The 21,539-nt window shown below is 52.0% G+C and overlaps 2 protein-coding genes across 12 annotated transcripts; one reads left to right on the top strand and one right to left on the bottom strand.

The window, feature by feature from the left end:
- The first annotated feature begins 7,737 nt into the window (after positions 1–7,737).
- On the top strand, positions 7,738–17,394 carry B4GALNT1 (beta-1,4-N-acetyl-galactosaminyltransferase 1). 3 transcript variants are annotated; one of them, XM_001116271.5, is made up of 11 exons: positions 7,738–8,166; positions 8,782–9,000; positions 9,546–9,710; positions 9,824–9,930; positions 10,389–10,429; positions 10,575–10,755; positions 11,760–11,858; positions 12,003–12,193; positions 12,646–12,786; positions 13,049–13,289; positions 13,849–17,394. In XM_001116271.5, exons 2-11 carry the CDS (start codon positions 8,783–8,785, stop codon positions 14,064–14,066), a joined length of 1,602 nt encoding a protein of 533 aa, XP_001116271.1. In that variant the 5' UTR covers positions 7,738–8,166; position 8,782; the 3' UTR covers positions 14,067–17,394. The 3 variants fall into 3 exon arrangements, with proteins under 3 accessions (XP_001116271.1, XP_077810776.1, XP_001116263.2); XM_077954650.1 differs by lacking the exon at positions 7,738–8,166 and adding an exon at positions 8,263–8,371; XM_001116263.5 differs by lacking the exon at positions 7,738–8,166 and having other exon boundaries at positions 8,416–9,000.
- SLC26A10 (solute carrier family 26 member 10) lies at positions 14,667–21,327 on the bottom strand. Of its 9 annotated transcripts, none has more exons than XR_013401179.1 (18): positions 20,898–21,325; positions 20,324–20,434; positions 19,686–19,843; positions 19,355–19,519; positions 18,940–19,092; positions 18,158–18,240; positions 17,863–18,010; positions 17,660–17,773; positions 16,892–16,969; positions 16,707–16,802; positions 16,200–16,306; positions 16,014–16,083; positions 15,825–15,941; positions 15,651–15,684; positions 15,489–15,571; positions 15,349–15,403; positions 15,064–15,191; positions 14,667–14,816 (listed from the first exon to the last, which is right to left on the bottom strand). XR_013401179.1 is itself a non-coding variant. In XM_028829667.2 (18 exons), exons 1-17 carry the CDS (start codon positions 21,238–21,240, stop codon positions 15,071–15,073), a joined length of 2,070 nt encoding a protein of 689 aa, XP_028685500.1. In that variant the 5' UTR covers positions 21,241–21,324; the 3' UTR covers positions 14,667–14,816; positions 15,064–15,070. The 9 variants fall into 9 exon arrangements, 6 of the variants coding, with proteins under 6 accessions (XP_028685500.1, XP_015007609.1, XP_077810764.1 ...); XR_013401178.1 differs by having other exon boundaries at positions 15,064–15,175; XM_028829667.2 differs by having other exon boundaries at positions 15,064–15,234; positions 15,825–15,932; positions 20,898–21,324.
- Positions 21,328–21,539: the final 212 nt, after the last annotated feature.

Genomic DNA, 21,539 nt, shown 5'->3' with positions numbered 1-21,539 from the left:
TATCTCAGTGAGCAGAGGGGTGACTTTGAATAGAATGGGAGGCAGGTTTGCCCTATGCAGTTCCCAGCTTAACTTTGTCCTTTAACTTAGTGATCTGGAGGGCCCCAAGATTTATTTTCCTTTCACAGAAGTATCATATAATATTGAACCAATAGAATGTAAGGCATATCTAAAACACCCAAAGCCCAAGCTAGCATAAAAATCCCAGCCTGCCACCAAACACTGGTGGACAAGAACACTACTCTCCCCGCATCTCTCTGGAATAGCTGTGAGGTCTTTATGACTCCCTTGTGCTGGTTAGGGTAAACGAAATCCACGACCAAAAGAATACTTTGATGAAAACAGCCAAGAAAAGCTGACCAAATCCTGGCACTAAAGTAGCACGGGGCTTTAGTGCAAAAACTATATTTTGTTAGTTCTCATCGCTAGCTAATTGAGCAATACACTGATTTTTATTAACTTGTTGAATGCGAATAAATGTGTGCATGGCAAGCATTAACTGGCTCACAGTTTTCTTGGTTGCCTTTTCTGATTGATATCTTTGAACTAGGTCTTTGCTGTAATCTAAGCAAAAAATTTAAATTAAAGAACAATGACATAATAGTTGGCATTCAGTTTAAATATATCGGGCATATTTATAACAGTTCACCAAGTATGTTTATTGCAGCACTGTTTGTAATGAAAAGGAAGTGTTAATTAATATATTCATTTGATGTAGTAATATGCAAACTATTTTTTTTTTTTTTTGAGACGGAGTCTTGCTCTGTTGCCCAGGCTGGAGTGCAGTGGCGCGATCTCTACTCACTGCAAGCTCTGCCACCTCCTGGGTTCACGCCATTCTCCTGCCTCAGCCTCCCAAGTAGCTGGGACTACAGGCGCCCACCACCATGCCCGGCTAATTTTTTTGTATTTTTAGTAGAGACGGGGTTTCACCATGTTTGCTAGGATGGTCTCGATCTCCTGACCTCATGATCCGCCCGCCTCAGCCTCCCAAAGTGCTGGGATTACAGTCGTGAGCCACCGCACCTGGCCAATATGCAAAATTTTAAATGAGACATATTTTCATGTGCTCTTATAAAGAGACTTCCAAGATATATGTGTCATGTAAAAAAGCAGTATGGGGTTCCACAGGTATAGTATAATTTCTTTCCTGTTTTAAAAAAAAAAGTTTATAAGTAGACAATTTGTAGGGTCACTTCCATCAAAATGATTGAGTAAATTCAAGGGAAAATCCTTCCTTCACTCCAAACAGATCACATTAAAATGACAGGTAATATATTCCAAATACGTATTAAAAAGACAAGCCAAGTTCAATAAACAAAATAAGCAACTCTTTGAATTGTTAAGGGAAAGGTAACAGCTGGGGGCTTAAGTCACAGGTCTGCTAGGCCGCAGGACAAAAAACAGCACCTGCCAGGAACCCAGGTCCTTTGGAGAACTTACTGGATGTTCTGATGCATGACAGGGGGCTGTATAACATTATGACTGCTAGCTGGGCTCCATCCATTTAGAGCCACTTGCCTAGAGTGATTGAGAAGAGCAGAGAGGATGCGACCAGCCCAGCCTGTCCCCAGCCCTCTAGGCTGCCATGCAGAATTGGACTTTGCCCGCAGCTGGCTGGGGATAGGATCAAGCAACATACTCTCTGTATTTTTTTTTTTTAATGTAATTCCCTTGGCTGTCAAATGTAAATTCTGGTTCTAGGCTGTGGAGACAGACTTGACACCACTCAACATGAAGGGATGCAGTGGGGAGAGAGGGAAACCTACAACTCCAAAGTGGACTGGCATATTTAGCATCCATTACAATCTTTTCCTAGTGAAACTGACTCTGCTGGAGTACAAAAAAACTGCATTTTCTGAGCTCCCTCTGAGTTAGCATTCCTTGTGTCAATCACGTGCACACTTGAGAAATCTGAATTGGGATAAGGCTTATATGGGAAAACACTGGAGGACCTTGAGTGGAAGGTGTCTACTTTTCTAATATAAATTGTGGCAGAGGCATTGGGGTTCCTCAGCTAGCAGTAGCTTCCCGGTTTTGAAAGCTTGCTGCACCGGGCATGGTGGCTCATGCCTGTAGTCCCAGCACTTTGGGAGGCCAAAGCAGGTGGATCATTTGAGGTCAGGAGTTCAAGACCAGCCTGGCCAACATGGTGAAACCCCGTCTCTACTAAAAATAGAAAAATTAACCGGACATGGTGGCAGGCGCGTGTAATCCCAGCTACTTGGGAGGCTGAGGCAGGAGAATCACTTGAACCCAGGAAGAGAAGGTTGCAGTGAGCCGAGATCACGCCACTGCACTCCAGCCTGGGCAACAGAGTGAGACTCCATATTAAAAAAAAAGAGAGAGAGGGCCGGGCGCGGTGGCTCAAGCCTGTAATCCCAGCACTTTGGGAGGCCGAGGCGGGCGGATCACAAGGTCAGGAGATCGAGACCACAGTGAAACCCCGTCTCTACTAAAAATACAAAAAATTAGCCGGGCGCGGTGGCGGGCGCCTGTAGTCCCAGCTACTCAGGAGGCTGAGGCAGGAGAATGGCGGGAACCCGGGAGGCGGAGCTTGCAGTGAGCCGAGATCGCGCCACTGCACTCCAGCCTGGGCAACAGCGTGAGACTCCGTCTCAAAAAAAAAAAAAAAAAAAAAAAAAAGAGAGAGAGAGAGAGAGCTTGCTGCAGTTGTGACCCCAGTTTTGCTGATACCAACAGAGTTGTGTGATTCTGGAGGCAGGGAGTGGTTTCTAGAAGTTCTGCCTAAAGCAGTGCTTCTCCATTGAGTTTCTTTCAGTGTCTAGGGAAGGGCAAGTCTTTGTTGCACAGGCTTGTTCTGTTCATCGTAGGACATTTAGCTCAGTTGACACCTGCCCACCAATTGCTGGCAGCTGGCCCAGCTATTATGACAACCCAAAATGGCCCCACATATTTCCAAAAGCCTGGGGAAGCACTATCACCCATGGCATAAAAAATAAAAAAGCCCCCAAATCACATTGTAAGCCCTTTAATGCCAAGAAATAAACCCCTGTCATCTACAATGTTTCTGTCATCTACAATGAACCCTAACAAGGATACACACATGTGCAAGAAATTCACATACAAAAAACAAGCTAGCAAACTAAAATTTCAAAGCTCTTCATGAAAATTAACATCATGAAAGATAAAAAGCTTAATAAGCAAGAGAATTTATTCTAGAGTAAATGGAAATAATAGGCCAACTTGAAAAAAAATTTTAAATATAGTCATCCCTCATTTCTCAATTGTCTGCAGAGGATTGGTTCCAAGACTCTTGTAGGTACCAAAATCCCAGAATACTTAAGTTCCTTACATGATATGGTATATTTTTTATATACAATCTGTGTACATACTCTCCTATACTTTAAATCATCTCTAGTTTCTTTATACCTAACACAATGTAAATGCTGTGCAAATTGTTGTTATACTTTAAAATTTGTATTATTTTAATTGTTATATTGTTATTTTTTTCCAAATATTTTTGATCAGCAGGTGGCAGAACTGCACTAGGTGAACCCAGAGAGCCCACTGTAAGTATGTTTAATATTCTCAAAGATGAGAAAACAAAAAGACAAGACAACTAAATACACTAAGTAAAAAATCAGCTGGGCATGTTGGTGAGCACCTGTAGTTCCACTGCTTGGAGGCCGAGGCGGGCTTGAGTCCAGGAGGCGGAGGCTTCAGTGAGCCAAGATCACACCACTGCCCCTCAGCCTGGACAACAGAGACTCAAATCTAAAAAAAAAAAAAAAAGTCTTAATGTCTACAAAACGTGAGAAAAAGAGAGAGAATTAAAATCAGTATTTCGGTCTTCAGCTGAGGCTAAATATCACCATCATAGAATGAAATGCTGAGATATAGGAACTAATATGAAGTTCTATTAGAAAGTTTTATTATTAATATTTCATTATGAAAAAACTTTAGTTGTCATTTTTAGAAAGTGTGACAGTTATGTGCTAAAACAATTTCTCAGTAATGCCACCAAATTATTAAATAGACACTCACTTTCTTGTTTGTTTGTTTTCAAGATGGAGTCTCTTGTCATCCAGGCTGGAGTGCAATGGCATGATCTCGGCTCACTGCAACCTCCACCTCCTGGGTTCAAGCCATTCTCCTGCCTCAGCCTCTGGAGTAGCTGGGATTACACGCGCCCGCCACCATGGCCAGCTAATTTTTGTATTTTTAGTAGAGACTGGGCTTCACCATGTTGGCCAGGCTGGTCTCGAACTCCTGAGCTCAGATGATCCGCCCGCCTCTGCCTCTCAAAGCACTGAGATCATAGGCGTAAGCCACCGCACCCGGCCAACACTCGCTTTCAACTAAAGTAAATAAAGGAGTGATTTTTTTCTTTTTAGTTTTTAATTTGAAATAATTTCAAACTTAGATATTTAAAGAATACAGAGCACTCCCACATATCATTTATTCAGCTTCACCAATTTTTCACATTTGGTCACATTTTATCATTTTCTCTCTATACATAATTTTATATAATTTATAATAAAATAATGTAATTAATAATTATTAAATTAACAATAAAATATAAATTATATATTATATATACCACATATATATTATGTAAATGTGTCACATACATATTCCTATTATTTATTTTTTCTGAACAATTTGAGAGTAGATTGCAGACATCCTTCCACTTTACCCTTTAACACTTTAGGTCATATACTCTAAGAACAGGGATATTTTATTGTATACCCACAGTTATCAGCTTTGGGAAATTTAATATTTGCCATTTATCTTTTAACAAAGATAAAACAACTTTTATCTAATCAACTTTCCATATTCCAATTTGTTTTTTTAGAAAACAGAAAAGATAGGTTCTTGCTCTGTTACCCAAACTGGAGTGCAGTGGTGCAATCACAGCTCACTGCAGTCTCAAACTCCTGGGCTCAAGCAATCCTCCCACCTCAGCCTCATGAGTAGCTGGTACTACAGCCACGTGCCACCACACCCGGCTAATTTTTTTTTTTATGTTTTTGTAGCCCAGCTAGGTGGCTCACACCTGTGATCCCAAAACTTTAGGAGGCCCAGGCAGAAGGATTGCTTGAGGCTAGAAGTTGGAGACCAACCTGGGCAGTATAGTAAGACTCCATTTCTACAAAAAATAAAAATAAAAATAAATTTCTGTAGAGATGAAATCTCATTATATTGCCCAGGCTGGTCTCAAAGGTCTGGTCTCAAGCAATCCTCCTACTTTGGCCTCCCAAAGTGCTGAGATTACGGGGATGAACCACCTCACCTGGCCCAAATTTTTTAAACAGTCCCCCAAAATGTCTGTTATATCACTTTTAATCTAGGATTGCATATTGCATTGAGTCGTCATGTCTCTTTAGTCTCCTTTAATCCAGAGCAGTTCTTCATTCTTTGTCTTTCAAGACCGACATTTAAAAAAATACTAGCCACTTTCTTTTTTTTTTTTTTTTGAGACAGAGTCTCAGTCTGTCACCCAGACTGGAGTGCAGTGGCGAAATCTTGGCTCCCTATAACCTTTGCCTCCCAAGTTCCAGTGATGCTCATGCCTCAGCCTCCCAAGTAGCTGGGACTACAGGTGTGAGCTACCATGCCCGGCTTATGCCCAGTTAATTTTTGTATTAAGTTTCTTTTACTTTTTTTTTCCTTGTGACAGGGTCTCACTCTGTCACCCAGGCTGAAGTGCAGTGGTGCAATCTTGGCTCACTGCAACGTCCATCTCTGGGTTCCAGGGTTCAAGCCATTCTCCTGCCTCAGCCTCCAGAGTAGCTGGGATTACAGGCACGCACCACTATGCCCGGCTAATTTTTGTAATTTTGGTAGAAACAGAGTTTCACCATGTTGGCCGGACTGGTCTCTAACTCCTGACCTCAAGTGATCTACCCACCTCGGCCTCCCAGAATGCTAGGGTTACAGGCATGAGCCACCGTGCCCAGCCTAAGTTTCTTTTATACATAGAAAATATTCCTTACTTGGAGTCTGTTTCTTTGTATTTAAAATCAAGTTATGTATTCCCAGCCAGATCACTACGTAAATGATGTCATGCTTTCTCAAGGGAGCATTTCTGGAGGCACATGATAGTCTTCTGTCCCTCATTGGTGATGTTAATTTTGGCCACCAAGTCAAGGTGCAGTCTGGTTTTCCCACTGTGCAGTTACAATTTTTCCTCTTGCAACGAATAAGCCAACTATGGGGAGATACTTTAATCTATGTACATACCCTGCTTCTGTCAAACTTTCCCCCTAGAATTAGCATTCATCGATAATTCTTGCCCAAACCAACTTTTACTCTGATGCAAAATAGTTATTTTCTGACTCCATCAGCTCCCTCCACATTTATTAATTGGCATTCTCCCTTCTCCTTCATTCATTCATTTAGTTAATTAATTATCTATGTATTATCAGGGTGGAGTCATGGATTCCTATGTTTTCAATGGTTCATAATTCATTCCTGGTCATCTCCGCTGGGGGCACCAACTAGCAACAACTAGATAAAGTATACCTGTCTTACATGTTACAAATATTTTTTTCACAGTTTGTCATTTCTCTCTCAAATTTAGTTTATGTTAATTTCTTCACTCACGTTTTTCATATAGTCAGATTTATTAATATTTCCCTTTACATCTGGCTTAGAGTTATCTTCCCTACTCCAAGACCATAAACAAAACAAAAATTCCATAATTTCTTTTTTTGAGACACCGTCTCACTCTGTCACCCAGGCTACAGTGCCATGGCACCATCTCAGCTCACTGCAGCTTCAACTTCCGGGGCTCAAGCAAGCTTCCCACTTCAACCTCCTGAGTAGTTGGACTACAGGTGTGAGCCATCTTGCTGAGCTAATTTTTAAATTTTTTGTAGAGACAGGGGTCTCACCATGTTGCCCAGGCTGGTCTTGAACTCCTGGTTTCCTGTCGCCTCAGCCTCCCAAAGTGCTGGGATTACAAGCATGAGCCACTGTGCTGACTTTCATGATTTCTTCACTACTTTTATGATTTCACCTTTAATATTAAAATATTTAATAGATTTGGAATTTTGGTGTAAGAAGGGTAGAGATTCCACTTTTCCCCCAGCTGATTTTAGTCATTTATTTGTATAAAATTCATTCATTCAAAAATCCACCACACACACATATTTTCATAATGTTCTATATTTCTTATTATGTCCTTTTTTCCTATTGAATCTTGATGCATCTTTTATTAGAACCATGGAGCCACAGAACTCTGATTCTCAGCAGTGTGAAGTATCAAGCTGTCTATGACCTAAGACTTCCAGGCAGAACTACCGCCAATCTGGCCTCTCTGGGGTTCCCCTCCTCCTGCAAGGTTGCACCAAGCGGCAGTTCGGGGAAATAGGCCTTTGAATTACCCAGTGTGTATCTCTTGAGTGTCTGTTAAATAAAGGGGGGCAGGGCGGGGGAGGAGGGGGAGAGGGAGGCTGTGCATCAGTCTTTGTTAGCCAGGCAGAGCGTTTATTTTCCAGGGGTTGTTTCTTTTATCTTCACCCTAACATTCAAACTTGACGTGGGTTTTAGCGCGCCCCCGCCCTACCTCCTCCCAAAGCCCTTATTTGCCCATCCTCGCCTACAAGCTCAGAACGAGCAGGCAACGGAATGGCTGGTCTTGGGAGCAGGCGGTTGAGATGCCAGGGTTTGGAGGCTAAGGGCTGGGGGTTGTGAGCGAGGACCTTCCCGCGTCTGCTCCTCGCCCCCGCAGTTTCCTCCGCGCCCACTAGAAGGCGCCGGGGCGCTCGCATTCCCCGCGCGGAGCCGAAGCAGCCGCAACCAGCCCGGAGCCGAACCGCGCGGCGCTGCGGTGCGAAGAGCCGGGAGGCGGCCAGAGCCCTCCCCGCGCTGCCAGTGGGACACGGAGCCAGGGATCCCCGGCTTTGCCCCCGGGGCTGGGGTGCAACGGATTCTTAACTTGGTCCTCGCGCCCCGCCAACCGCCCCCGGGCAGGAAACGCCCAGAACCACCACCGAGCCGCGCTCCACAAAAGCCCCGAGAGTTCCAAGGCGGGAGGGGTCGGGCGCGCTCCAGAGGCAGGAGGGTCTCCCACACCCTCAGGCTCACGCCCAGCTCTCCCATCGATCAGCCCCTAGCCCCATGAGGACCCTCAGGCGGGGGCTGAAAGCTGGCACAGCCCGGACCGAAATTTTGCCGCTGCCTTAGAGCGTTAGACAGGTCAGTGCCCGAGGCGGGGGGATGAGGGGCGGAGCAGGAGGCGGGAGGAGGCGCGCTTCCCGGTCCACCCTGTTCCCCGCGCCGCTTCCCGAGGCCACTCATCGGGTCACCTCCGCCGGGGGCGCCCGCCAGCACGGGCGTGATTCTGCATTTTTTCCTGACAGGCTAGGTGTGGAGCCGCCCTCCGCAGCCCACCCCAGCCCAGGTGATGCTCGGATTGAGGAGTAGGGGGCGCGCCGGCCAGGGCGGGCTGCGGGCTTCGGGACTGCCACTGCCCTAATAGAGCGGGGCTTTTCCAAAGCTCACGCACGGCCGCGTCGAAACCGCGGCATCCAAATGTCTTCAGCATTAAGATGCCAGGCCTCGGGTGTGAGAGGAAACCGAGATGCGGGAGAGGGCGAGAAGAAAGGAGGCCGGGAGACCCCGGGGCCTGAGAAGTGAGGGGAGGGGCACCGGGAAAACCGCGGCTGGCAGTGCAAATCTTAGCGCGATGTGTGGAGTGGAGAGCGCTCTTGGGAGCCGGCAGGAGCCTCTGAGGACGCGGGGGCCAAGGGCCCCATCCCTTGCCCTCCCTTCTTCCCTCCCTTTCTCACTCCCCACCCTACCCCCACCTAGGATGTGGCTGGGCCGCCGGGCCCTGTGCGCGCTGGTCCTTCTGGTCGCCTGCGCCTCGCTGGGGCTCCTGTACGCGAGCACCCGGGACGCGCCCGGCCTCCGGGCACCTCTTGCGCCGTGGGCGCCCCCGCAGAGCCCCCGCAGGCCCGAGCTGCCAGATCTTGCTCCTGAGCCCCGCTACGCACACATCCCGGTCAGGATCAAGGAGCAAGTAGTGAGGTGAGTGCCGACCGCGGCGGCGCAGCGCGGCGCTCGCTGGGGGTGGCCTGGGGGCTTTTGTTTCCTCCACTGCTGGGCTCAGATGCCTGCGTTCTCCTAACGGGTTGTGTGGAGTGAAGTGGGAGGTGGAAGTGGGAGGCTGCTGAGGCTTGGGCTGGGGAAAATCTGTTCTCCCTGAACCTTGCCATGGGGATGAGGATGGGGATGGGCGTGGGAGGTTGTGCAGTTAAGGGAGGGCCCTGAAAGACTCCCTGAGGTCCTGATTCAGGTATGAGAAGAGACTCCAGGTGGGCTGCTGGTTGGTGGGTAGGCAGCTCCTGAAATCCTAGTAATTGGCCCTGTCCTACAACTCTAAAATCCAGATTTAGGGGCTAGGTCGTCCGATCCTTGGTCCCCCTCCCGAGTACTATTTGAAGGGCAACGTCTAAGGGGATGGATCCTAGATGGACAGAATTTCAGGGCCAAGGTGTGGGGTGCTGTGTCAGTGTTTATGGGATGAATGGAGCTGTGTAGCTGGGTCTGATGACCCTTACTACTCCCTTCAGGCTGCTGGCTTGGAACAACTGCAGTTGTGAGTCCAGTGGGGGGGGCCTCCCCCTCCCCTTCCAGAAACAAGTCCGAGCCATTGACCTCACCAAGGCCTTTGACCCTGCAGAGCTGAGCGCTGCCTCTGCCACAAGAGAGCAGGAGTTCCAGGCCTTTCTGTCAAGGTACCAGCTTGAAAGAAGGGCATGACTCCACAGGGGGAGAGCAGTGATTGTGCCGGGAGGGAGAGACCCTCTCCCCCTGACTCTGCTCTGTCCTCTCCTTCCTCCACTGCCAGGAGCCAGTCCCCAGCTGACCAACTGCTCATAGCCCCTGCCAACTCCCCGCTCCAGTACCCCCTACAAGGTGTGGAAGTTCAGCCCCTCAGGAGCATCTTGGTGCCAGGTAGGGAGGAGGGTCCCAGAGGATGACCTCAGCCACAGTGAGGGTGGCAGAGCCCGAGGCTGGGTGGGGAAGAATGGGAGATGATTGGAATGGGAGGTAGGAACCTCTGATGAAAGAGGGACTTAAGCTCAAAAGGGGGCTTAGGAGGTGGGAGGTGAGGACGGAAGGGACTCTAGGAATTTCAGAAGACTGTAACTGGGGAGTTTTGGGGGAAAGAATCTATTCTTTTCTGACTAACCATTGGTTAGGTGGTGGGCAGGGCAGGCCATAGGGCAAGCTTTGATGGGAAGGGCTCAAAAATCAGTCACTGTAGGCTATGTTACAGTGTGCCCTGCTGAGGCCTCAATAAGAAGAATGGGTGGAAAGTTCTCTATTGTGTGTGGTGACAGCAGGGAGAGAAAATGAGAAAGAATTCAGGGCTGCCTATGTGATTCTGATCCCCGCTTCCATTCTCCTAGGGCTGAGCCTTCAGGCAGCTTCTGGTCAGGAGGTATACCAGGTGAGAGAAAACAGGAAGGGAAGGAGGCCAAGTAGGCATCAAGAATGCTGAGAAGGAGGCAGGGCTACTAAGGGAAGGATGGACGAATCAGGGAGGCAAGAAGTGGGTCTGAGGCCTAACCCTGCACTCTCCAATCCCCTCCTAGGTAAACCTCACTGCCTCCCTAGGCACCTGGGACGTGGCAGGGGAAGTGACTGGAGTGACTCTCATTGGAGAGGGGCAGGCAGATCTCACCCTTGTCAGCCCAGGGCTGGACCAACTCAACAGGCAACTACAACTGGTCACTTACAGCAGCCGAAGCTACCAGACCAACACAGCAGACACAGGTGTGAGGCCTGGGTGGGGAGAGGGGCAGGCTGGGCAAACAGAGAAGAACCAGAAAGGCTGGAGTGGGCAAATGGCAGAGGGCATGGGAGGCATCTGGTCTATGGCCAGAGCTGTCCTGCCACACAATGAGTGCTTCAACTGGACCAGCAGGGCCAGAGAGGGAGAAAAGGGGCCTTTGTTCATCTGGGGCTGGAGCAGGCCAGAGGGAAACCCGAGCTTTGGGTGTGTCTCCCCTTTAGGCCAACCATGGGGGCCCCAGGAAGAGACGTGTCTAAGGAGTTAGAAGACTATATTTCCAACCCACCCCTTACTGGAGGACAAAGCCCTTTACTTTCCTGAGTTCCCATTTCTCTTCCAACAAAAGGGGCCTAAGAGCCCTCCTGCTTCTCCCCAAAGCTGGTTTGTTGCACTGAGTTTGCTTCGACCTTAGGGCCTTTGCACTTGCGGTTTTCTCAGCCCGGAATGCTCTTCCCCAGATTTTTGCAGACTGGCTCCTTCTTGTCGTTTAGATCTCAGCTCAAATGTCTCCTCTTCACTATTACATTACTTATTTGTCTTATTTTCCATTCAATACTTACCAGTATCTGAATTTTTTAATTTACTTAGTCTGGCACCAGACTGACTAGGTTGCTATCAGTTTTGTTGCTTAATAGTTGTGTAAATGTGGCAAGTTACTTTTCTGTGTCTCAGCTTCTTTTTCTGTTGTAGGAATCTACTTAATAGGGCTATCATGAAGATAAAATGAGTTCATATATTTAAGGTAATTTTTTAACAGGTCTGGCACATAGTAAGTGCTCAATAAAGGTTAGCTTTTACTTAAAATTTTCTTTATTGTTTTTCTCCTACCCATTAGAATGTAAGTTCCATGAAGGTATGAACCTTGTGTTTTTTTCCACCAAGGCCTAGAAAGGTGGGACACAGAGTAGGCACTTAAATATTGATTGGCTGAAAACAGAATGTTGCCCCACCCTTCAGGGTCAAACGCCATGTCCTTTCTTCCCAGTCCGGTTCTCCACCGAGGGACATGAGGCTGCTTTCACCGTCCGCATAAGACACCCACCCAACCCTCGGCTGTACCCACCTGGGTCTCTACCCCAGGGAGGTGAGGCTGGTAGGGGCAGGGACATACTAGATCCAGCATTGGTGGGGAGCAAGTAGAGAGAGGGCAGTCCTGGGAGGGGATATCTACCTGTTCCCCTCTCCCAACTCACCTTGTCTGCACCCAACCCTGTGCCCTCAATCTCAGCCCAGTACAACATCAGCGCTCTAGTCACGATTGCCACCAAGACCTTCCTCCGTTATGATCGGCTACGGGCTCTCATCACCAGTATCCGCCGCTTCTACCCAACGGTTACCGTGGTCATCGCCGACGACAGTGACAAGCCAGAGCGCGTTAGTGGCCCCTACGTGGAACACTATCTCATGCCCTTCGGCAAGGTGTGCAGCTAGCAGGCTGAACGGCAGGCCAGAGGACTCCCGCAGTGGGTGCGCCCTCAATCTGCAGCCTCCAGGGTAGTGATTCGAGGACCACCTGCCTCAGAATCATGGGGTGCCTGTTAAGCATGAGGCTTCCTGGAATGTAAGCTTCCTGGGAGCAGGAAATTCTCTCTGCATTCTTAGAATGGTGCTTAGTGCATAATGGCATTCAATAAAATAGCTGATGAATGAATAAATAAATGCACACAGAAATTAAACGCATTCCGAGACCACTGACTTGGAACCTCTGTGGGGGATCTGCATTTTTTTTTACCTAGCTTCTGGCCATTCGAAAGCACTCAAAAGTCTGGAGAAGAATACAAGCTGAGAAGGGTCGGGGGAGAGAAAGAAAGGTGGCAGAGGGCCATGTCCTATTTCTGCAGCCTCCCCAACCACACACACCTTTCCGCCAGGGCTGGTTCGCAGGCCGGAACCTGGCCGTGTCCCAAGTAACCACCAAGTACGTGCTGTGGGTGGACGACGACTTCGTCTTCACCGCGCGGACGCGGCTGGAGAGGCTTGTGGACGTGCTGGAGCGGACGCCCCTGGACCTGGTAGGGCAGGGGCCGTAGGATGTGGGGGTGGAGAAGGGCCTTGAACAGGCTAAGGCCACAGTGGGGACGCTGCGGCCAGGAACGGCGAGCCCTGGGACAGAGAGAGGACCACGAAGTGGGGCCTGGGGACTGTCTGGGTCTTGCAAGGGTGAAGCGGAAGAGGATGGGGCAGGGGTACCCCCGAAGGCACCGGAGCGCAGACCTTGCCCCCTTCGGGTGCCCCATCCCCGGCTGCCTGGAGCCAGCCTCCCTCTCCCTGCAGGTGGGGGGCGCAGTGCGCGAGATCTCCGGCTTCGCCACCACTTACCGGCAGCTGCTGAGCGTGGAGCCCGGTGCCCCAGGCCTCGGGAACTGCCTCCGGCAAAGGCGCGGCTTCCACCACGAGCTCGTCGGCTTCCCAGGCTGCGTGGTCACCGACGGCGTGGTTAACTTCTTCCTGGCGCGGACTGACAAGGTGCGCGAGGTCGGCTTCGACCCCCGCCTCAGCCGCGTGGCTCATCTGGGTGAGTGGCGCCCCCTCCCGGTCGACCCTGGCAGGAACCCCACAGGGAGCTGGCGCACCCGCCTCTCCTAGGCTGCACCCGCGCCCAGCCGCCACCGGGAACCCTAGAACAGTTCTGCAATGATGTACCAAGACCTGCACCTGGACGACAGACAGCTCCCACCCTCTCCCAGCCCCGCATACCCTTTAAATCTCTATTCCCAGCACAACCGCTGGGCCCCTCCTCCCCGCCCGCGTAAGCTTCCCGGTCACTGTTCCCGCCACCCCTACTCTACTCCCAGCGCTTCCCCTAGTTCAGACCATAGTCGGTGCAACCCATCTGGCGTTTATTTAACCTCTGGGAGTGGGGGTAGGTTTTTCCATTTTCAAAGCACAAGTATATTGACTCCATTTACACAAGAGTAAAACTGAGACCCAGGGAGTTGATTTACTTGCTCAAGGTCCTTAGAAACAAGCCTTTGCGCACACACTTTCCACACCCTAAATTTGAGAGTTCTCCCTTACCGGTCGGCGTTCTGCACCCTTGGGATCCCTCACTGTGTACTCCCCTCCACCCCCAGAATTCTTCTTGGATGGGCTTGGTTCCCTTCGGGTTGGCTCCTGCTCCGACGTCGTGGTGGATCATGCATCCAAATTGAAGCTGCCTTGGACATCAAGGGATGCCGGGGCAGAGACTTACGCCCGGTACCGTTATCCAGGATCACTGGATGAGAGCCAGATGGCCAAACACCGGCTGCTCTTCTTCAAACACCGGCTGCAGTGCATGACCTCCCAGTGATGGCCCACAGGGGATTTCTGACTCTCAGGCTGGGCCTGCCTCCTTGTCCCTGCCAGGAATTTCCAACAAACCCCACCCACCCTGTGAGCACTCTACTGGCAGTCCCTGAGCCTCTAGTTCCTCACTCTTCCTTTTCAGAACCTTATGCCCAATAGGGGTTGTCCTGGTGACACCCCTCCTTTTTCGAGTGCCCAGAGGCCTGGTGGAGCCATAACCTCTCCCACAGCCAGTGCCAAGTCCTCCCCCTCCCCATTCTCATGGGGCAGGAAATGGGGGGATCACTTTCCAAGTGCCAAAGAGCCCAGGGGGACTCTAAGAACCTAAGGTGGAAACACTGTCCTCTCATCTTCTTGGGACTGAGGGGGTGGGGAAGTTCCCCAACACATAATCCCAAGACTGTACCCCTCACCCGCATCTTCAGATCCAGTACTCTGTGTACCTGCTCCAGCCCCACCCCCACAGAGATAACTTGCGGCACTGGGGCTGGGGTGAGGGCCGGTGAACACATGGTGAAAGCCATTCTTAGTTGTGTCTCTGCAATGCTGTGGGCACAAAAGACAGAGCCCCAGAGTCCCTGTGCAAACACCTAGACTCGCTTCATGGATTCCAAAGCTCTCAGCTTCATTTTATTAGTTACGTTAGGTAAGGGAGCTCAAGGTCATGGTCCTCATTACACACATGTCATCGGGGCCCTCTGCACTCCACATGATGAGGTCAGACCCACACTGTGCAAATCTTTGGGTCAGTGAGCTGGAGACGAGAGGAGACATGTCAGGAATAGATTAGGCACCCTCTCCCTTGATGAAATGTGGCAGTCCTCTCAGGGGTACCCCACCTGCTTAGGGATCTGAGTTCTTCAGTTCCTCACCCATAGCTCAGCTTGGGCTCCCTGAGTTGGTCTTCAATCCACTATTCATTCCATCCCCACCCTTTTCTTCTTGATCTTCCTCCGCAGACCCTTTCCCAAACCCCTCTCCCTGAGTCTCCAGCCACTTACCCCTGCCTCACTTGCCGCAGCCCAGTGCCTCCTGGCTCTCGCTCCTGGTGCTACTGCCCCTTACCAGGCTCCCCAGGGCATAAGCAGCTGCATCCTGCACACTCACAAACAGCTGATCTGGGGTCACCCTGTCCAGGAGTCCTGCCCGAGTCAGTGTCCCCAGCACCGAGGCTATGTGGGGAGGGTGTCAGGCTCTGAGACCCTCAGTCCACACCGGGTCCTTTTCCCTCCCGCAGGTGTCCAGTCATTGCCCAGACACTGGGTCCCACTCTTCACACATCTCACCATTACACTGAGCCAGGAGGAGGTGGATCCTAGCATCTCGACATCGGCTGGCCAGCTGCAGGGATGGGGCAAAGGGGTTAAGATCAGAGGGTATGAGTGACATGCTAAGGGGTTTCTCCTCAACCTGCCCTCTCCCTCACCTGCACCACTTCTCTGGCCCCAGCAGCATCTGCAAAGGTGACACCACTGAAGTCTAGGACCACTACCCTGACAGGCTCAGCAACTAGAATGGGAGAAGACAGGAGTACCCAAGTGCCACCATGCAACATGTCCAAATCTTCCTTCTTGTCACCCCATCTTACCTGCAACAGTTGGGCCATCTGGCTTTGAAGTCTCCTATGAGTAAAGAAGGGCAGTCACCACAACCGAGACACAGCATGAACATGCACCCCTTGAGCACAAGGATCCCCCTCAGAACGCCCACCTGCCTCCCACTCCCCGAGGATCCACATCCCTCCTAAACCAAGCTCCCTCACCTTTTCTCCTTCTCCAAGCCCCAGGTGCCACTCCAGGTTGCGGCGAAACTGCCCACGGGTCCCAAAGTACAGTGGTGTTGGATAGCTCAGGATGCAGAGCCCTGGGACCTGGAGGAGCTAAGAGGTCAGAGGGTCAGAGAAACATCTGGGGCTAATCTTCCTTTCCTTCTTTGGCTGCAGCCCACCCACCTTGTGGCTTCCTCTGAGTGGCCTGTAGAGCTCTGTTCCCTCAGCCTGTCCAAGTGCCAGGCACTGCACCCTAGGGAAGAAGGTGGGGCCAGATTTCCAGCTTAGCCTGGCCTGGCTGGAGAGTCACCCCAAGCACCTCATTCTCTCCCCTGCCCTGACCTCAACTCCACTCATCTCTATGCCCACCTCTGGGTGCGGCAGACCACAGTCATCATGGAGAAGACAACACCCACAGCCAGGCCCAAATCCACATTCAGGGTCACTACAGCCACCCAGGTGACCATCCACACAGCCTGCAGGACAGGGATAAGGGTGGATTGCCCAAAAGAAAAGGCAGGCCATCACTGCTGGGGAAAGAGATCCAGGGCAGTGATTACCAAGGCAAGTGATGGGGAGAGATGACCCAGGAAGAAGCAGAAAGCATGACAGAGGGAAAGAACAGGTTGATTCAATGGGACACACACCAAATGTAATGACCTGCACCAGTTGGGAAGTTACAAATATTCAGGTCCAAGGGGTTCAAACCCCATCCTTTCCCTTGCCTGTGAGTAAAGCGTATTAGGAGTTACATTTGTTGGGGGAGTGGGTGGGTTGCAGAACTTAGGACCAGGACAGTTAGCTTTGGTTCAGGGCAGAGGCTGGGGATGCTAAGAAGATGGGAGGGGGTCATCTGGGGGTAATGGCATTTCTCACAAAGTCCACACGACTGATGTGCCATAGTTGTGGAAGTTCCTGCATCTGGAAGAACATCTGCCGCATGCTGGAGATGTTGATGCAAGCCAGGACAGCCTTGAGGCAGAGGAGGTGGGCTGACTACCTCGATGTCCTGGAATACAGCCACCCCTCCCAGCCATGCTCATGCCTCCTCTGCTCCTTACCTTGGGCAGATAGTAAAAGAAGGGCCCCAGCCACAGCAGCACCGACAGGACCACTATGCAGGAGAAGAGGCCTGCCAGCTAGAGGGAAGGAGGGATGGGTGCAAAAAAAGGAAGGGAGTCTCCCACCCCCACATGAGAGCTGGTCTCCCTGCCCACTCTGCCTTATCTTCCTCGGAAGTCTCCCTTCTCCCAAATCTCCTTCCACACATCCCCCTTCTTAATATTCTGCCGTTCACATCTAACCCTCCCCTCCCCCCAATTAATTAAATGCCCATTATTCACCAGTCTCCCTGTAGATGTCTGTTGTTCAAGTTCCCCAGTTTTGCAGCCCACCTCCACCTTAAAAGCCACTGTTGGGTTACCCTATAAGCAGGCTCACCACGTGCTTAGGGCACCAGCAAAGTAAGGGAAACCAAAATTATTAGGGGGAGACTTTGATATGTGATATTCCTTTTAAAAAGACAATGTCATTGTGTGAAAAAAATAATTTTATCTCAAGTTTATTTTATAGTTTTGTGTTTTTATTTTGAACCATATCTGGGGCACCATAAACTTTTTCAGTGCTTAGAGCCTACAGAGGTCTTACTGGAACATTGTTGTCTTCCATCTCTCCTATAATTCCATCCCCTTGCTCACCCTTTCTCACAGATCCCCAGTCTTCTCTATATAGGTGCCACCTGGGTATCTAACCATCTTCCACCTGTTTCTCCAGCACCACCACTGCCTGGATGGCCCATCCTTTCTCCTCATCCAAGGATGCCCTCTTACCTGTGTTTTCCCACCAGCATCCACCAGTAGACTGGTGGTGGCCAGCGTAGCCGAGTTGGGAAAGCAAGAGAAGAGGGAGGAGATGAGGTTGGAGGCACCATGTGCCAGGAGCTCCTGGAGGGATGCAGTGAGATGAAGTGGGAGAGACAAAGGCATGGTGGGAAGTCAAATGAGAGGGTTGGGGTCCACAGTCAGAGTCCCACCTGGTTGGAGTCAATAGTGTAGCTATACTTGTCTGCATAGATGGAGGCCAGGGAGGCGGACACCGCAAAAGTAACCAGTGCGATGGGCAGCGAGTCAGCCAGAATCCTGGGCAGCTCAGCCAGGTTGGGGAGGAGGGGTTGGGGAAATCTGGAGAGGGAGGGATCCATGGTGAGGAGGAGTTGGGTGCTTCAGTGAGATAAGGAAAGCAAAGAAAATGGGGGGTGGAGATAAGAAGAAGTGTTAGGTGGGAGAGGTGGGAGAAGAGAAAGCCGGCGTCTTTTCATTCTGTCTTACCCTCCAGGCAACAGCCCCACTATCTGGACATGGTATCTTGTGTCCAGAGAAGAGGTGAAGCAGAGCACGGAGGCCAGAAGCACCTGAGAAAGAGAGCAAAATGAAGGCATGGGAAGAGATGGGGTCCCTGGCAGAAGCTAGAAGGGGCTGACCATGAGAGAGGACCATAATGCAGGTCTAGCTGGTTGCAGGAGCCCAGCACCTTGGGGAACAGGGATGTGTTTGGGATGGGGGCCTGACAACTGATTTGGAGTGTGGAGCTGGGAAAGAGGGATGACATATGCCTGAGGCCACAGAGCGCTGGAGCCACCAAAGATGGTGGATATGAAGAGATGCCACTGAGCCTTCCAAAGAGGGAAGCTGGACGATATCTAGTGATATACTGGCATCTGTGGAGACGCGGAACGTTTATTTAGTGGGGTAGAGAGAGAAATGTCAGTGGAGGGTGGAGAGGAAGATGCACTGTGAATTACAGGGAAGGACCCTGGTGAGGACAGGTGTCAGAGAAGGTGCTGTGACCAGCAAGACCTCAAGGGAGCGCTGTAGGATGGTAGAAGGAACTCCAAGAGGTGTAGGGGGTGCTCCGTGAGAGAGGTGGGACAGTGTCGAGGGGGACTGTGGAAGGTCAAAGCATCCTCCTGCAGGAGGCCAGGGAAAGTGAGTGTGAGCTGGCCCTCTGTTCCGTGGCCTCTCTGCACTCCACCAGGGGGCGGCAGCCGCCACTTCCCACAGGACAGCAGGGTCTGTGCGGGCAGGGGACCGGCGCGCACAGCCGTCCTCACCATGACGACTTCCCCCGGGATCGGCGTGGGTAACCGGTCTCGGAATCTCACGTTCAATTCCTTGACCGGCACGAGCAGCGCCAGGCTGAGCGCCGAGATGGTCAGTTCGGCCGGACTGCTCCGGGGCAGCGCAGTCAGCACGGCGGCCAGCGTCTGCGGGCAGGGGCTGTGAGCAGAGGGCCCCTTGCCAGGGTTCATGCGCCCCGGCGCGGGCCCCCCAGAGCGAGGCCCTCTCTCTCCAGTGCCACCAGGGCTTCTACCTCCGCAGCGCCCTCGGTCAGCCACGTGGCTCCAATTTCCTTTCCTGCGCCCTTGTCACACACTACCCCTCCACCCTCCGTCCTTCCTCCCTTTTCGAATTTCCCTATTCCCGGGACCTCTAGAAGCCCCTTCTCCTTTCTTCTCCCACCCCCACCTTGAAGAGAGAGAAGCAGCCGATCTGGCGCGGGAGGGACAACCCCAAGAGGCTCGGCAGCTGGGACACGAGCACGTGCAGCGCGACCCCGCTGGTCAGCGCCTTGACAACAGGCTCGGACAAAAAGGTGGACAGGACGCCGAGTTGCAGCACGAACATCCCCAGCTGCGGAAAAGACGTGCAGTCACCAACTAGAGGAGGAGCAAACCAACCCCGCGCACCTCCGCCCTCCCGAACCCAAGCTGAAGGCTGGTCCCTCCCTCTCCCCCTGCCCAATTTCCCGGGCCCCCCAGCAAGGATCCCCCGGGATCCTCCCCGGGTCCTCCCTCACCATCAGCGCCCCGCTCCCGAAGGCCACGGCTGCGGCTACCCCAACCCGCTGAGCGTCCAACTGCTCCTTCTCGGTTCCGCTCAGGTTCCCCACAAGGGGTTCTGGCACCAGCCGCTCAACGGCCGAGCCTGTCATGAGGCTGAGTATGGCGAAAGTTCCTGCAGCCGGGGGGCAAATACAGACATCACCAGCTGTGCAGCCCTGGGCAGGGCAACAGCTCAGGCTCCACGCCCTGGGGCCGAAATGCTGCTGCCAGACTCCGCTCTCCAAGAAGGCTGCTGCCCGGTCAAGACTGTGGCGCGAAGAGCTGCACCAGCCGGCAAAAACTACTCCCTCCTGCAGATTCTCTGCCTACTGCGCGCCCCTTTTGGGGACCATGCACCTATTCTTCCCCTTTCAAGTCCCTGAGATGTTCATTTTAACCAAATTTCATAGGGGAAAAAAGTTCAGGTAAACTCCCACCTCTTTGCACCCACTCTAGCTAGCTTTGCCTAGGTCAGTTTCCTAGCAGGACTGGGCAAGGAGGGAGGTGAAGATGGGAGAGGTGAACAGGGAAATGAGGAAGAAGGGAAATAACAGCCCCTGTCCATTTTCATCCCACAGGGAAGAAGAGTCATTGGAAGTTCCTGGTCACTCACCTGTGGACAGGTGTCTCCCAGTACCCAGCAAGCTGTAGATGAGGACGGGGAAGAAAGAAGTGTAGAGTCCAAACACCGGGGGCACGGAGGCCAGGAGAGCAAAGGCCATGCCTGGGATAGAAGTGGATGGAAAGGTGTGCTGTGGGGAGGGGGCCTTGTCCAACCTCCAGGACTAAAACGCCCTTCTCAGACTCTTAGGGGCTGGCATCAAGGATGCTAAATCATGCCTCATGAGGGAACTGAGGGGCTAATGGGCCTCAGTGGGCGATCATGGGGCAGACAAGGTCAGGAACGCTGTGGCCAAGTCCTGGGGGCCAGACGTTGTGCCTCTCTCCAGTTCTCTGAGCCAGAACCTGTCCAAGGCTTCTTGCAGGATTGTGCAGATGAGGGGAGATGGGGGTGGGGATCTGATGGAGCTCCACAGTCCTTACCCCAAACTTGGCCTCATATCCCTCTCTCCTACCCGCAGCGGCAGGAACCCACCATCTGCTCCTGGATTCCCAGCTCCCTAAGCCTCCTCCCGGAAGCCCTCTAGAGCTTGTGCTCCAGACAGACTGCTGTTAAGGCCTCTCACCCTGGGGCACGTGCACGATGCCCACGGTCACTCCGGCCACAGCATCTCCGAGCAGCCAGGCCCGCCAGCGGTAATGGGGCAGCCAGTGCAGCGGAGGCAGCAGAGCCTGTAGCAGGCGCCACGCCCCCGTCCCGGAACAAGCGCGAGTCCGCAGCCTCCACAGCCCGAAGAGCCGGGGAAAGCGGCGCTCTGCAGGTAGCTCCGGTTCCTGCTCTTCGCCCCCGAAGAGCTGATGGAACCGAGCCTCGGTGAGAGCTTCCCTGAGCCTGGTTCCCAAGGGGTACTTAAGGTCAGAGGTGTCCCCCGCGCCTGGGTAGGTCCTGGTGCCCTGAATCCCGCTCATTTTGCCCTTGGCCACCTCCAACTCCGCCCCGTCTTAAATACTCCTCCGCCAGCTAAGCCCTGAGTCCCGCCTCCCACGAAGCAGGGTCCAATCCGGCCCTGAGGACACCCTCTTTTGAGGACCTTCTCCAGTCTGGCGAGAGCCGCGGCTTGGAGAGGGAGAGTCTCTATGTTAGGGGTTTCTGCAGACATCCTTGGCCAGATCCGATCGCTGGCTCTGGGGTGGCTGTGGAAATGTGTAGAGATTAGAGAGAGAGAAGCCGAAGGCAAGCGCACCCCGACACTCAACACCCGCTATTT

The sequence above is a fragment of the Macaca mulatta genome, chromosome 11, assembly GCF_049350105.2.
Source record: "Macaca mulatta isolate MMU2019108-1 chromosome 11, T2T-MMU8v2.0, whole genome shotgun sequence".
Taxonomy (NCBI): domain Eukaryota; kingdom Metazoa; phylum Chordata; class Mammalia; order Primates; family Cercopithecidae; genus Macaca; species Macaca mulatta.
This window is presented reverse-complemented; position numbering and strand designations above follow the sequence as displayed.